Source organism: Liolophura sinensis, chromosome 6 (assembly GCF_032854445.1).
Source record: "Liolophura sinensis isolate JHLJ2023 chromosome 6, CUHK_Ljap_v2, whole genome shotgun sequence".
In the NCBI taxonomy this organism is placed as follows: domain Eukaryota; kingdom Metazoa; phylum Mollusca; class Polyplacophora; order Chitonida; family Chitonidae; genus Liolophura; species Liolophura sinensis.
Window position 1 is genome coordinate 69,812,670 of NC_088300.1, and position 14,000 is coordinate 69,826,669.

Consider the following 14,000-nt stretch of genomic DNA (forward strand, 5'->3'; position numbering starts at 1 on the left):
GTTACATCGTAAACATAAACCTTGAAAAGTTGCGCATGAAACGTAACATTACACAAAGGAAACATTCGAAACTGATATCTAGTGCTGTTGACTTAAACCCTTATTGTACAAACAGGACTGCCATGCCCGGAGCCCAACCCCAAGCTTACTTTAAGTGGCAGTTGTACATAGTGCTTGAAAGGTACGAGTAACGCTTGACACTCATAATGAAAATTATTGCTTGATGAAACAACATGAGATTCTCACGCAGTCGAGTACCAATGATTATGCACAGCATGTGGTACAGTTTCCACACCATTTCGCCTCGCACAACAGGTAGCAGGTTCGCTTCCGTTTTGAACAAAATTTAGCGCTTGATCTGTGTCCACATCTGAATTTAGAAGGATGGAGAGAAAATCCTGCGATTTAAAGTACACCGAGAATTTGTATATGCTGACGTTTCCGAGAACCTATCAAAAGCCATGTGTGGAGTAGTTCCCTTTCTCAAACGTTGGTCTCCCTTAATATGGAAGACGAGTTTAAGCAGAATGTTGACACTCAAGCTGAAATATTTGAAACAAGTGTAAAATTCAAATGCATCCATGCATGTGATAAGGCAATTACGGATATGAACTGATCTCCTTTGTAAACGACATATTCCCAATATGCTGTATCCTGTGCCAACAATTTACTTCTTGTAGAAAAGCAACAATGTGCACGCGAGATATAATACAAACGTACTATGTGCACTGTCACCATACACGAAACCTAATGAAAAGTGTAAATAGGTCGCTAAGGTAAACACAACGTACACATATGTATTGTGGAAGAAGTGTACCATGCAAGTGGTGAAAATTATGTCTGACAAGGTTTCTTTCATCGAAAAATGGTGTGTGCAGCCAACATCTCTCCAACTCGCTTCTTGCTGACAAACTAAATTGTCTCCCACCGTTTTGGTGTATGTATATGTATATGGTAGACTTCCCACTGGAAAGAAGTGACAGTGACAAACTATGTTGAGTGAAATGCAAATTTCAACGCATTCTACTTAAACAAATGACGCGTGTAGCTGTACGATTAGGGGAAAATAGACTTACCGAGGTAAAAAATATTTAATTTGTACACCGTGAACAATGTTATCTTTCTGACAGCGGCGTCTTGTACTGACAATGAGTGCCTTATACAAAGCCCTTTACATTTCCAGGCCCATATACAGCCTAGTTCATTCTGCCGTCTTTAAAGAAGCTGACTATGATTCCTTCTCACCTCCGGCGGCCTTTTGTTTACGTGGTATCTTCCACACGACCTACAGATAACAACACCAGCGGCATGGAGTGAAGCTGAGAGCTGAGTAAAGAACATCACGACTAATCCTATATTGCTTAACTGGATTATCGGAAAGTGAATAGAGCTCATAGATTAACTCATATTTCTGCAGACTGTCTCTTTCAAACAATCTGGAGATGACATGAATTTCTGTTGGCCGTTGAAATACAACTCCAGCTAGGTTTAACGACGGGGGAACTTTTCCCCAGCGAGATATATATACCAGAATTTAGTCCACTCAACCTAAGTCCCAGTATTTACTGAAGCCAACAGTTCAACAAACATATCTATCATGGCATCTTTACTTGCTAAGAAACTTTTTGATGACGACTCCTTCAATTTCCGCAGCCCACTTAAGCAATGTGATGATGCAGAGGAAGACAATAGCTTTTCCCCAATGATGGATTATTTTTCAACCAAGGGAAGCTCGTCCTTTGTGGCAGAAGACGAAGATTCCAGAGATAGTGGGATAGGCCTCGACGACAGTTTTAGCAACGATGACTGTCCGCTTTCCCTTCCTAGCAGACCTTTTGTACAGCTAAATAAGGTAACAATCACCTATTTTCTTCACCTCATTTCCCAGTTACTTTACTACCTTATTCATTTTTAGTAGTCAGTTCCAGCATTTTCTGTAAAATCATTTTGGATAACAGTATTCATTGCATGATTTTCCAGTACACTGTAGCAATAAATCATAACATTTTTTACGCCGCAGGTGTGCGAAGAAGGGAAAATCCACAGCCAAAACATTCGAAAGCGAAGCCGTTCTCAAAGGGACCAGGATGATTCACCTGTGCAGAAGAGAAAGAGACCCGACGCCATTCCCGAGCCAAGCAAATGTCCACTCAGGCTGTCCAATCTCCATTCGGAACATGAAATTAAAACTGCCCTAGACAGAGGTAATTATCAAATCTCAGCTGAATTTTACTCATATATTTATAATAAACATTACAACCGCCAGTAAGCCTAAATGAAATCTGTCTAGTATATTTGTAAACGTATGCACGTTCATTTCTCCTCGGCAGTGTCGGAAAATCCAGACCTGATCAGTGACGGCAGCGTGGCCTACTGTCTGCCAACTGTTCCAGGCAAGCATCAAGATCTCAAGTCCATCACGCCGGAAACTTTGGCGCGGCTTCAAAAGCACGAGTTTGATGACATAGTAGACGAATTCCTCATTGTGGACTGCAGATATCCCTATGAGTTTCAAGGCGGCCACATCAAAGGAGCTGTCAACTATTACACCAAGGACAGTATTGTGGAAAACCTTATTTCCAAACCAGTCATTACCAGGAGTAGTGCAACGAAAAGAAGCATTCTAATATTTCACTGTGAATTTTCATCCCAAAGAGGTCCAAAAATGTCTCGATTTTTAAGGAGCCAAGACAGACAGATGAACAAGGATCGATATCCGCAGCTGTGTTATCCCGAGATTTACTTACTTCACGGCGGATACAAAAACTTCTTTGAGAAAGAAAAGGTAGGCGCATAAGCATTTTGTTGATATAGGCTTTTGGTAACCAGCAAGACTATATGCAAAAGTAATCACCAGAAACTTTGAGTGCGTGTACTTGGTATTATGCACAGGCACAATTCAGTGATGTTGTTTATTTTTTTCTTTCTAGGAGCTCTGCACGCCACAGACCTATCTGCCGATGCACCATGAAGATTTCAAGAAGGACATGCGAACATTTCGTTGCCAGTCTAAGAGCTGGGCTGGGGAAAAGAAGAGTCGTTCTGCGTTGAGATTATTCCTTTAGGCGTGAAAGTCAGCCATTTCTTATGTTTAAAGGTGGATGTTGACCTCATTCAATTTAAAAATACATCTGTTTTGTTTTTTACCTGGAATTTCTACTGATTTGTGTACATATGATCTTTTTGAAATCCTCTCATCTTTGTTTTCTTTCTTTACATATTATCCCAGTGCTGTCGTTTGTGTACGAATCAAATATATGTGCGCCAATAAATGATCCACGTTGAATATTATCTCAGTTTTCTTCCTAGTTTCTGCCATGATGTGGCGTGCCCTATGTGCATGATAACATGACTGTTACATCGTAAACATAAACCTTGAAAAGTTGCGCATGAAACGTAACATTACACAAAGGAAACATTCGAAACTGATATCTAGTGCTGTTGACTTAAACCCTTATTGTACAAACAGGACTGCCATGCCCGGAGCCCAACCCCAAGCTTACTTTAAGTGGCAGTTGTACATAGTGCTTGAAAGGTACGAGTAACGCTTGACACTCATAATGAAAATTATTGCTTGATGAAACAACATGAGATTCTCACGCAGTCGAGTACCAATGATTATGCACAGTATGTGGTACAGTTTCCACACCATTTCGCCTCGCACAACAGGTAGCAGGTTCGCTTCCGTTTTGAACAAAATTTAGCGCTTGATCTGTGTCCACATCTGAATTTAGAAGGATGGAGAGAAAATCCTGCGATTTAAAGTACACCGAGAATTTGTATATGCTGACGTTTCCGAGAACCTATCAAAAGCCATGTGTGGAGTAGTTCCCTTTCTCAAACGTTGGTCTCCCTTAATATGGAAGACGAGTTTAAGCAGAATGTTGACACTCAAGCTGAAATATTTGAAACAAGTGTAAAATTCAAATGCATCCATGCATGTGATAAGGCAATTACGGATATGAACTGATCTCCTTTGTAAACGACATATTCCCAATATGCTGTATCCTGTGCCAACAATTTACTTCTTGTAGAAAAGCAACAATGTGCACGCGAGATATAATACAAACGTACTATGTGCACTGTCACCATACACGAAACCTAATGAAAAGTGTAAATAGGTCGCTAAGGTAAACACAACGTACACATATGTATTGTGGAAGAAGTGTACCATGCAAGTGGTGAAAATTATGTCTGACAAGGTTTCTTTCATCGAAAAATGGTGTGTGCAGCCAACATCTCTCCAACTCGCTTCTTGCTGACAAACTAAATTGTCTCCCACCGTTTTGGTGTATGTATATGTATATGGTAGACTTCCCACTGGAAAGAAGTGACAGTGACAAACTATGTTGAGTGAAATGCAAATTTCAACGCATTCTACTTAAACAAATGACGCGTGTAGCTGTACGATTAGGGGAAAATAGACTTACCGAGGTAAAAAATATTTAATTTGTACACCGTGAACAATGTTATCTTTCTGACAGCGGCGTCTTGTACTGACAATGAGTGCCTTATACAAAGCCCTTTACATTTCCAGGCCCATATACAGCCTAGTTCATTCTGCCGTCTTTAAAGAAGCTGACTATGATTCCTTCTCACCTCCGGCGGCCTTTTGTTTACGTGGTATCTTCCACACGACCTACAGATAACAACACCAGCGGCATGGAGTGAAGCTGAGAGCTGAGTAAAGAACATCACGACTAATCCTATATTGCTTAACTGGATTATCGGAAAGTGAATAGAGCTCATAGATTAACTCATATTTCTGCAGACTGTCTCTTTCAAACAATCTGGAGATGACATGAATTTCTGTTGGCCGTTGAAATACAACTCCAGCTAGGTTTAACGACGGGGGAACTTTTCCCCAGCGAGATATATATACCAGAATTTAGTCCACTCAACCTAAGTCCCAGTATTTACTGAAGCCAACAGTTCAACAAACATATCTATCATGGCATCTTTACTTGCTAAGAAACTTTTTGATGACGACTCCTTCAATTTCCGCAGCCCACTTAAGCAATGTGATGATGCAGAGGAAGACAATAGCTTTTCCCCAATGATGGATTATTTTTCAACCAAGGGAAGCTCGTCCTTTGTGGCAGAAGACGAAGATTCCAGAGATAGTGGGATAGGCCTCGACGACAGTTTTAGCAACGATGACTGTCCGCTTTCCCTTCCTAGCAGACCTTTTGTACAGCTAAATAAGGTAACAATCACCTATTTTCTTCACCTCATTTCCCAGTTACTTTACTACCTTATTCATTTTTAGTAGTCAGTTCCAGCATTTTCTGTAAAATCATTTTGGATAACAGTATTCATTGCATGATTTTCCAGTACACTGTAGCAATAAATCATAACATTTTTTACGCCGCAGGTGTGCGAAGAAGGGAAAATCCACAGCCAAAACATTCGAAAGCGAAGCCGTTCTCAAAGCGACCAGGATGATTCACCTGTGCAGAAGAGAAAGAGACCCGACGCCATTCCCGAGCCAAGCAAATGTCCACTCAGGCTGTCCAATCTCCATTCGGAACATGAAATTAAAACTGCCCTAGACAGAGGTAATTATCAAATCTCAGCTGAATTTTACTCATATATTTATAATAAACATTACAACCGCCAGTAAGCCTAAATGAAATCTGTCTAGTATATTTGTAAACGTATGCACGTTCATTTCTCCTCGGCAGTGTCGGAAAATCCAGACCTGATCAGTGACGGCAGCGTGGCCTACTGTCTGCCAACTGTTCCAGGCAAGCATCAAGATCTCAAGTCCATCACGCCGGAAACTTTGGCGCGGCTTCAAAAGCACGAGTTTGATGACATAGTAGACGAATTCCTCATTGTGGACTGCAGATATCCCTATGAGTTTCAAGGCGGCCACATCAAAGGAGCTGTCAACTATTACACCAAGGACAGTATTGTGGAAAACCTTATTTCCAAACCAGTCATTACCAGGAGTAGTGCAACGAAAAGAAGCATTCTAATATTTCACTGTGAATTTTCATCCCAAAGAGGTCCAAAAATGTCTCGATTTTTAAGGAGCCAAGACAGACAGATGAACAAGGATCGATATCCGCAGCTGTGTTATCCTGAGATTTACTTACTTCACGGCGGATACAAAAACTTCTTTGAGAAAGAAAAGGTAGGCGCATAAGCATTTTGTTGATATAGGCTTTTGGTAACCAGCAAGACTATATGCAAAAGTAATCACCAGAAACTTTGAGTCCGTGTACTTGGTATTATGCACAGGCACAATTCAGTGATGTTGTTTATTTTTTTCTTTCTAGGAGCTCTGCACGCCACAGACCTATCTGCCGATGCACCATGAAGATTTCAAGAAGGACATGCGAACATTTCGTTGCCAGTCTAAGAGCTGGGCTGGGGAAAAGAAGAGTCGTTCAGCGTTGAGATTATTCCTTTAGGCGTGAAAGTCAGCCATTTCTTATGTTTAAAGGTGGATGTTGACCTCATTCAGTTTAAAAATACATCTGTTTTGTTTTTTACCTGGAATTTCTACTGATTTGTGTACATATGATCTTTTTGAAATCCTCTCATCTTTGTTTTCTTTCTTTACATATTATCCCAGTGCTGTCGTTTGTGTACGAATCAAATATATGTGCGCCAATAAATGATCCACGTTGAATATTATCTCAGTTTTCTTCCTAGTTTCTGCCATGATGTGGCGTGCCCTATGTGCATGATAACATGACTGTTACATCGTAAACATAAACCTTGAAAAGTTGCGCATGAAACGTAACATTACACAAAGGAAACATTCGAAACTGATATCTAGTGCTGTTGACTTAAACCCTTATTGTACAAACAGGACTGCCATGCCCGGAGCCCAACCCCAAGCTTACTTTAAGTGGCAGTTGTACATAGTGCTTGAAAGGTACGAGTAACGCTTGACACTCATAATGAAAATTATTGCTTGATGAAACAACATGAGATTCTCACGCAGTCGAGTACCAATGATTATGCACAGCATGTGGTACAGTTTCCACACCATTTCGCCTCGCACAACAGGTAACAGGTTCGCTTCCGTTTTGAACAAAATTTAGCGCTTGATCTGTGTCCACATCTGAATTTAGAAGGATGGAGAGAAAATCCTGCGATTTAAAGTACACCGAGAATTTGTATATGCTGACGTTTCCGAGAACCTATCAAAAGCCATGTGTGGAGTAGTTCCCTTTCTCAAACGTTGGTCTCCCTTAATATGGAAGACGAGTTTAAGCAGAATGTTGACACTCAAGCTGAAATATTTGAAACAAGTGTAAAATTCAAATGCATCCATGCATGTGATAAGGCAATTACGGATATGAACTGATCTCCTTTGTAAACGACATATTCCCAATATGCTGTATCCTGTGCCAACAATTTACTTCTTGTAGAAAAGCAACAATGTGCACGCGAGATATAATACAAACGTACTATGTGCACTGTCACCATACACGAAACCTAATGAAAAGTGTAAATAGGTCGCTAAGGTAAACACAACGTACACATATGTATTGTGGAAGAAGTGTACCATGCAAGTGGTGAAAATTATGTCTGACAAGGTTTCTTTCATCGAAAAATGGTGTGTGCAGCCAACATCTCTCCAACTCGCTTCTTGCTGACAAACTAAATTGTCTCCCACCGTTTTGGTGTATGTATATGTATATGGTAGACTTCCCACTGGAAAGAAGTGACAGTGACAAACTATGTTGAGTGAAATGCAAATTTCAACGCATTCTACTTAAACAAATGACGCGTGTAGCTGTACGATTAGGGGAAAATAGACTTACCGAGGTAAAAAATATTTAATTTGTACACCGTGAACAATGTTATCTTTCTGACAGCGGCGTCTTGTACTGACAATGAGTGCCTTATACAAAGCCCTTTACATTTCCAGGCCCATATACAGCCTAGTTCATTCTGCCGTCTTTAAAGAAGCTGACTATGATTCCTTCTCACCTCCGGCGGCCTTTTGTTTACGTGGTATCTTCCACACGACCTACAGATAACAACACCAGCGGCATGGAGTGAAGCTGAGAGCTGAGTAAAGAACATCACGACTAATCCTATATTGCTTAACTGGATTATCGGAAAGTGAATAGAGCTCATAGATTAACTCATATTTCTGCAGACTGTCTCTTTCAAACAATCTGGAGATGACATGAATTTCTGTTGGCCGTTGAAATACAACTCCAGCTAGGTTTAACGACGGGGGAACTTTTCCCCAGCGAGATATATATACCAGAATTTAGTCCACTCAACCTAAGTCCCAGTATTTACTGAAGCCAACAGTTCAACAAACATATCTATCATGGCATCTTTACTTGCTAAGAAACTTTTTGATGACGACTCCTTCAATTTCCGCAGCCCACTTAAGCAATGTGATGATGCAGAGGAAGACAATAGCTTTTCCCCAATGATGGATTATTTTTCAACCAAGGGAAGCTCGTCCTTTGTGGCAGAAGACGAAGATTCCAGAGATAGTGGGATAGGCCTCGACGACAGTTTTAGCAACGATGACTGTCCGCTTTCCCTTCCTAGCAGACCTTTTGTACAGCTAAATAAGGTAACAATCACCTATTTTCTTCACCTCATTTCCCAGTTACTTTACTACCTTATTCATTTTTAGTAGTCAGTTCCAGCATTTTCTGTAAAATCATTTTGGATAACAGTATTCATTGCATGATTTTCCAGTACACTGTAGCAATAAATCATAACATTTTTTACGCCGCAGGTGTGCGAAGAAGGGAAAATCCACAGCCAAAACATTCGAAAGCGAAGCCGTTCTCAAAGCGACCAGGATGATTCACCTGTGCAGAAGAGAAAGAGACCCGACGCCATTCCCGAGCCAAGCAAATGTCCACTCAGGCTGTCCAATCTCCATTCGGAACATGAAATTAAAACTGCCCTAGACAGAGGTAATTATCAAATCTCAGCTGAATTTTACTCATATATTTATAATAAACATTACAACCGCCAGTAAGCCTAAATGAAATCTGTCTAGTATATTTGTAAACGTATGCACGTTCATTTCTCCTCGGCAGTGTCGGAAAATCCAGACCTGATCAGTGACGGCAGCGTGGCCTACTGTCTGCCAACTGTTCCAGGCAAGCATCAAGATCTCAAGTCCATCACGCCGGAAACTTTGGCGCGGCTTCAAAGGCACGAGTTTGATGACATAGTAGACGAATTCCTCATTGTGGACTGCAGATATCCCTATGAGTTTCAAGGCGGCCACATCAAAGGAGCTGTCAACTATTACACCAAGGACAGTATTGTGGAAAACCTTATTTCCAAACCAGTCATTACCAGGAGTAGTGCAACGAAAAGAAGCATTCTAATATTTCACTGTGAATTTTCATCCCAAAGAGGTCCAAAAATGTCTCGATTTTTAAGGAGCCAAGACAGACAGATGAACAAGGATCGATATCCGCAGCTGTGTTATCCTGAGATTTACTTACTTCACGGCGGATACAAAAACTTCTTTGAGAAAGAAAAGGTAGGCGCATAAGCATTTTGTTGATATAGGCTTTTGGTAACCAGCAAGACTATATGCAAAAGTAATCACCAGAAACTTTGAGTGCGTGTACTTGGTATTATGCACAGGCACAATTCAGTGATGTTGTTTATTTTTTTCTTTCTAGGAGCTCTGCACGCCACAGACCTATCTGCCGATGCACCATGAAGATTTCAAGAAGGACATGCGAACATTTCGTTGCCAGTCTAAGAGCTGGGCTGGGGAAAAGAAGAGTCGTTCTGCGTTGAAATTATTCCTTTAGGCGTGAAAGTCAGCCATTTCTTATGTTTAAAGGTGGATGTTGACCTCATTCAGTTTAAAAATACATCTGTTTTGTTTTTTACCTGGAATTTCTACTGATTTGTGTACATATGATCTTTTTGAAATCCTCTCATCTTTGTTTTCTTTCTTTACATATTATCCCAGTGCTGTCGTTTGTGTACGAATCAAATATATGTGCGCCAATAAATGATCCACGTTGAATATTATCTCAGTTTTCTTCCTAGTTTCTGCCATGATGTGGCGTGCCCTATGTGCATGATAACATGACTGTTACATCGTAAACATAAACCTTGAAAAGTTGCGCATGAAACGTAACATTACACAAAGGAAACATTCGAAACTGATATCTAGTGCTGTTGACTTAAACCCTTATTGTACAAACAGGACTGCCATGCCCGGAGCCCAACCCCAAGCTTACTTTAAGTGGCAGTTGTACATAGTGCTTGAAAGGTACGAGTAACGCTTGACACTCATAATGAAAATTATTGCTTGATGAAACAACATGAGATTCTCACGCAGTCGAGTACCAATGATTATGCACAGCATGTGGTACAGTTTCCACACCATTTCGCCTCGCACAACAGGTAGCAGGTTCGCTTCCGTTTTGAACAAAATTTAGCGCTTGATCTGTGTCCACATCTGAATTTAGAAGGATGGAGAGAAAATCCTGCGATTTAAAGTACACCGAGAATTTGTATATGCTGACGTTTCCGAGAACCTATCAAAAGCCATGTGTGGAGTAGTTCCCTTTCTCAAACGTTGGTCTCCCTTAATATGGAAGACGAGTTTAAGCAGAATGTTGACACTCAAGCTGAAATATTTGAAACAAGTGTAAAATTCAAATGCATCCATGCATGTGATAAGGCAATTATGGATATGAACTGATCTCCTTTGTAAACGACATATTCCCAATATGCTGTATCCTGTGCCAACAATTTACTTCTTGTAGAAAAGCAACAATGTGCACGCGAGATATAATACAAACGTACTATGTGCACTGTCACCATACACGAAACCTAATGAAAAGTGTAAATAGGTCGCTAAGGTAAACACAACGTACACATATGTATTGTGGAAGAAGTGTACCATGCAAGTGGTGAAAATTATGTCTGACAAGGTTTCTTTCATCGAAAAATGGTGTGTGCAGCCAACATCTCTCCAACTCGCTTCTTGCTGACAAACTAAATTGTCTCCCACCGTTTTGGTGTATGTATATGTATATGGTAGACTTCCCACTGGAAAGAAGTGACAGTGACAAACTATGTTGAGTGAAATGCAAATTTCAACGCATTCTACTTAAACAAATGACGCGTGTAGCTGTACGATTAGGGGAAAATAGACTTACCGAGGTAAAAAATATTTAATTTGTACACCGTGAACAATGTTATCTTTCTGACAGCGGCCTCTTGTACTGACAATGAGTGCCTTATACAAAGCCCTTTACATTTCCAGGCCCATATACAGCCTAGTTCATTCTGCCGTCTTTAAAGAAGCTGACTATGATTCCTTCTCACCTCCGGCGGCCTTTTGTTTACGTGGTATCTTCCACACGACCTACAGATAACAACACCAGCGGCATGGAGTGAAGCTGAGAGCTGAGTAAAGAACATCACGACTAATCCTATATTGCTTAACTGGATTATCGGAAAGTGAATAGAGCTCATAGATTAACTCATATTTCTGCAGACTGTCTCTTTCAAACAATCTGGAGATGACATGAATTTCTGTTGGCCGTTGAAATACAACTCCAGCTAGGTTTAACGACGGGGGAACTTTTCCCCAGCGAGATATATATACCAGAATTTAGTCCACTCAACCTAAGTCCCAGTATTTACTGAAGCCAACAGTTCAACAAACATATCTATCATGGCATCTTTACTTGCTAAGAAACTTTTTGATGACGACTCCTTCAATTTCCGCAGCCCACTTAAGCAATGTGATGATGCAGAGGAAGACAATAGCTTTTCCCCAATGATGGATTATTTTTCAACCAAGGGAAGCTCGTCCTTTGTGGCAGAAGACGAAGATTCCAGAGATAGTGGGATAGGCCTCGACGACAGTTTTAGCAACGATGACTGTCCGCTTTCCCTTCCTAGCAGACCTTTTGTACAGCTAAATAAGGTAACAATCACCTATTTTCTTCACCTCATTTCCCAGTTACTTTACTACCTTATTCATTTTTAGTAGTCAGTTCCAGCATTTTCTGTAAAATCATTTTGGATAACAGTATTCATTGCATGATTTTCCAGTACACTGTAGCAATAAATCATAACATTTTTTACGCCGCAGGTGTGCGAAGAAGGGAAAATCCACAGCCAAAACATTCGAAAGCGAAGCCGTTCTCAAAGCGACCAGGATGATTCACCTGTGCAGAAGAGAAAGAGACCCGACGCCATTCCCGAGCCAAGCAAATGTCCACTCAGGCTGTCCAATCTCCATTCGGAACATGAAATTAAAACTGCCCTAGACAGAGGTAATTATCAAATCTCAGCTGAATTTTACTCATATATTTATAATAAACATTACAACCGCCAGTAAGCCTAAATGAAATCTGTCTAGTATATTTGTAAACGTATGCACGTTCATTTCTCCTCGGCAGTGTCGGAAAATCCAGACCTGATCAGTGACGGCAGCGTGGCCTACTGTCTGCCAACTGTTCCAGGCAAGCATCAAGATCTCAAGTCCATCACGCCGGAAACTTTGGCGCGGCTTCAAAAGCACGAGTTTGATGACATAGTAGACGAATTCCTCATTGTGGACTGCAGATATCCCTATGAGTTTCAAGGCGGCCACATCAAAGGAGCTGTCAACTATTACACCAAGGACAGTATTGTGGAAAACCTTATTTCCAAACCAGTCATTACCAGGAGTAGTGCAACGAAAAGAAGCATTCTAATATTTCACTGTGAATTTTCATCCCAAAGAGGTCCAAAAATGTCTCGATTTTTAAGGAGCCAAGACAGACAGATGAACAAGGATCGATATCCGCAGCTGTGTTATCCTGAGATTTACTTACTTCACGGCGGATACAAAAACTTCTTTGAGAAAGAAAAGGTAGGCGCATAAGCATTTTGTTGATATAGGCTTTTGGTAACCAGCAAGACTATATGCAAAAGTAATCACCAGAAACTTTGAGTCCGTGTACTTGGTATTATGCACAGGCACAATTCAGTGATGTTGTTTATTTTTTTCTTTCTAGGAGCTCTGCACGCCACAGACCTATCTGCCGATGCACCATGAAGATTTCAAGAAGGACATGCGAACATTTCGTTGCCAGTCTAAGAGCTGGGCTGGGGAAAAGAAGAGTCGTTCTGCGTTGAGATTATTCCTTTAGGCGTGAAAGTCAGCCATTTCTTATGTTTAAAGGTGGATGTTGACCTCATTCAGTTTAAAAATACATCTGTTTTGTTTTTTACCTGGAATTTCTACTGATTTGTGTACATATGATCTTTTTGAAATCCTCTCATCTTTGTTTTCTTTCTTTACATATTATCCCAGTGCTGTCGTTTGTGTACGAATCAAATATATGTGCGCCAATAAATGATCCACGTTGAATATTATCTCAGTTTTCTTCCTAGTTTCTGCCATGATGTGGCGTGCCCTATGTGCATGATAACATGACTGTTACATCGTAAACATAAACCTTGAAAAGTTGCGCATGAAACGTAACATTACACAAAGGAAACATTCGAAACTGATATCTAGTGCTGTTGACTTAAACCCTTATTGTACAAACAGGACTGCCATGCCCGGAGCCCAACCCCAAGCTTACTTTAAGTGGCAGTTGTACATAGTGCTTGAAAGGTACGAGTAACGCTTGACACTCATAATGAAAATTATTGCTTGATGAAACAACATGAGATTCTCACGCAGTCGAGTACCAATGATTATGCACAGCATGTGGTACAGTTTCCACACCATTTCGCCTCGCACAACAGGTAGCAGGTTCGCTTCCGTTTTGAACAAAATTTAGCGCTTGATCTGTGTCCACATCTGAATTTAGAAGGATGGAGAGAAAATCCTGCGATTTAAAGTACACCGAGAATTTGTATATGCTGACGTTTCCGAGAACCTATCAAAAGCCATGTGTGGAGTAGTTCCCTTTCTCAAACGTTGGTCTCCCTTAATATGGAAGACGAGTTTAAGCAGAATGTTGACACTCAAGCTGAAATATTTGAAACAAGTGTAAAATTCAAATGCATCCATG

At 40.6% G+C, this 14,000-nt stretch overlaps 4 protein-coding genes across 4 annotated transcripts; all 4 read left to right on the forward strand.

Moving 5' to 3' along the window:
* The first annotated feature begins 1,597 nt into the window (after positions 1–1,597).
* LOC135467488 (M-phase inducer phosphatase 1-like) lies at positions 1,598–3,065 on the forward strand. Its single transcript, XM_064745261.1, has 4 exons — positions 1,598–1,852; positions 2,021–2,204; positions 2,331–2,785; positions 2,931–3,065. Exons 1-4 carry the CDS (start codon positions 1,598–1,600, stop codon positions 3,063–3,065), a joined length of 1,029 nt encoding a protein of 342 aa, XP_064601331.1.
* A 1,886-nt stretch (positions 3,066–4,951) lies between these two features.
* Positions 4,952–6,419, forward strand: LOC135467489 (M-phase inducer phosphatase 1-like). Its single transcript, XM_064745263.1, has 4 exons — positions 4,952–5,206; positions 5,375–5,558; positions 5,685–6,139; positions 6,285–6,419. Exons 1-4 carry the CDS (start codon positions 4,952–4,954, stop codon positions 6,417–6,419), a joined length of 1,029 nt encoding a protein of 342 aa, XP_064601333.1.
* A 1,886-nt stretch (positions 6,420–8,305) lies between these two features.
* Positions 8,306–9,773, forward strand: LOC135467490 (M-phase inducer phosphatase 1-like). Its single transcript, XM_064745264.1, has 4 exons — positions 8,306–8,560; positions 8,729–8,912; positions 9,039–9,493; positions 9,639–9,773. Exons 1-4 carry the CDS (start codon positions 8,306–8,308, stop codon positions 9,771–9,773), a joined length of 1,029 nt encoding a protein of 342 aa, XP_064601334.1.
* A 1,886-nt stretch (positions 9,774–11,659) lies between these two features.
* On the forward strand, positions 11,660–13,127 carry LOC135467491 (M-phase inducer phosphatase 1-like). Its single transcript, XM_064745265.1, has 4 exons — positions 11,660–11,914; positions 12,083–12,266; positions 12,393–12,847; positions 12,993–13,127. The coding sequence occupies exons 1-4, from the start codon at positions 11,660–11,662 to the stop codon at positions 13,125–13,127; spliced, it is 1,029 nt and encodes a 342-aa protein (XP_064601335.1).
* Positions 13,128–14,000: the final 873 nt, after the last annotated feature.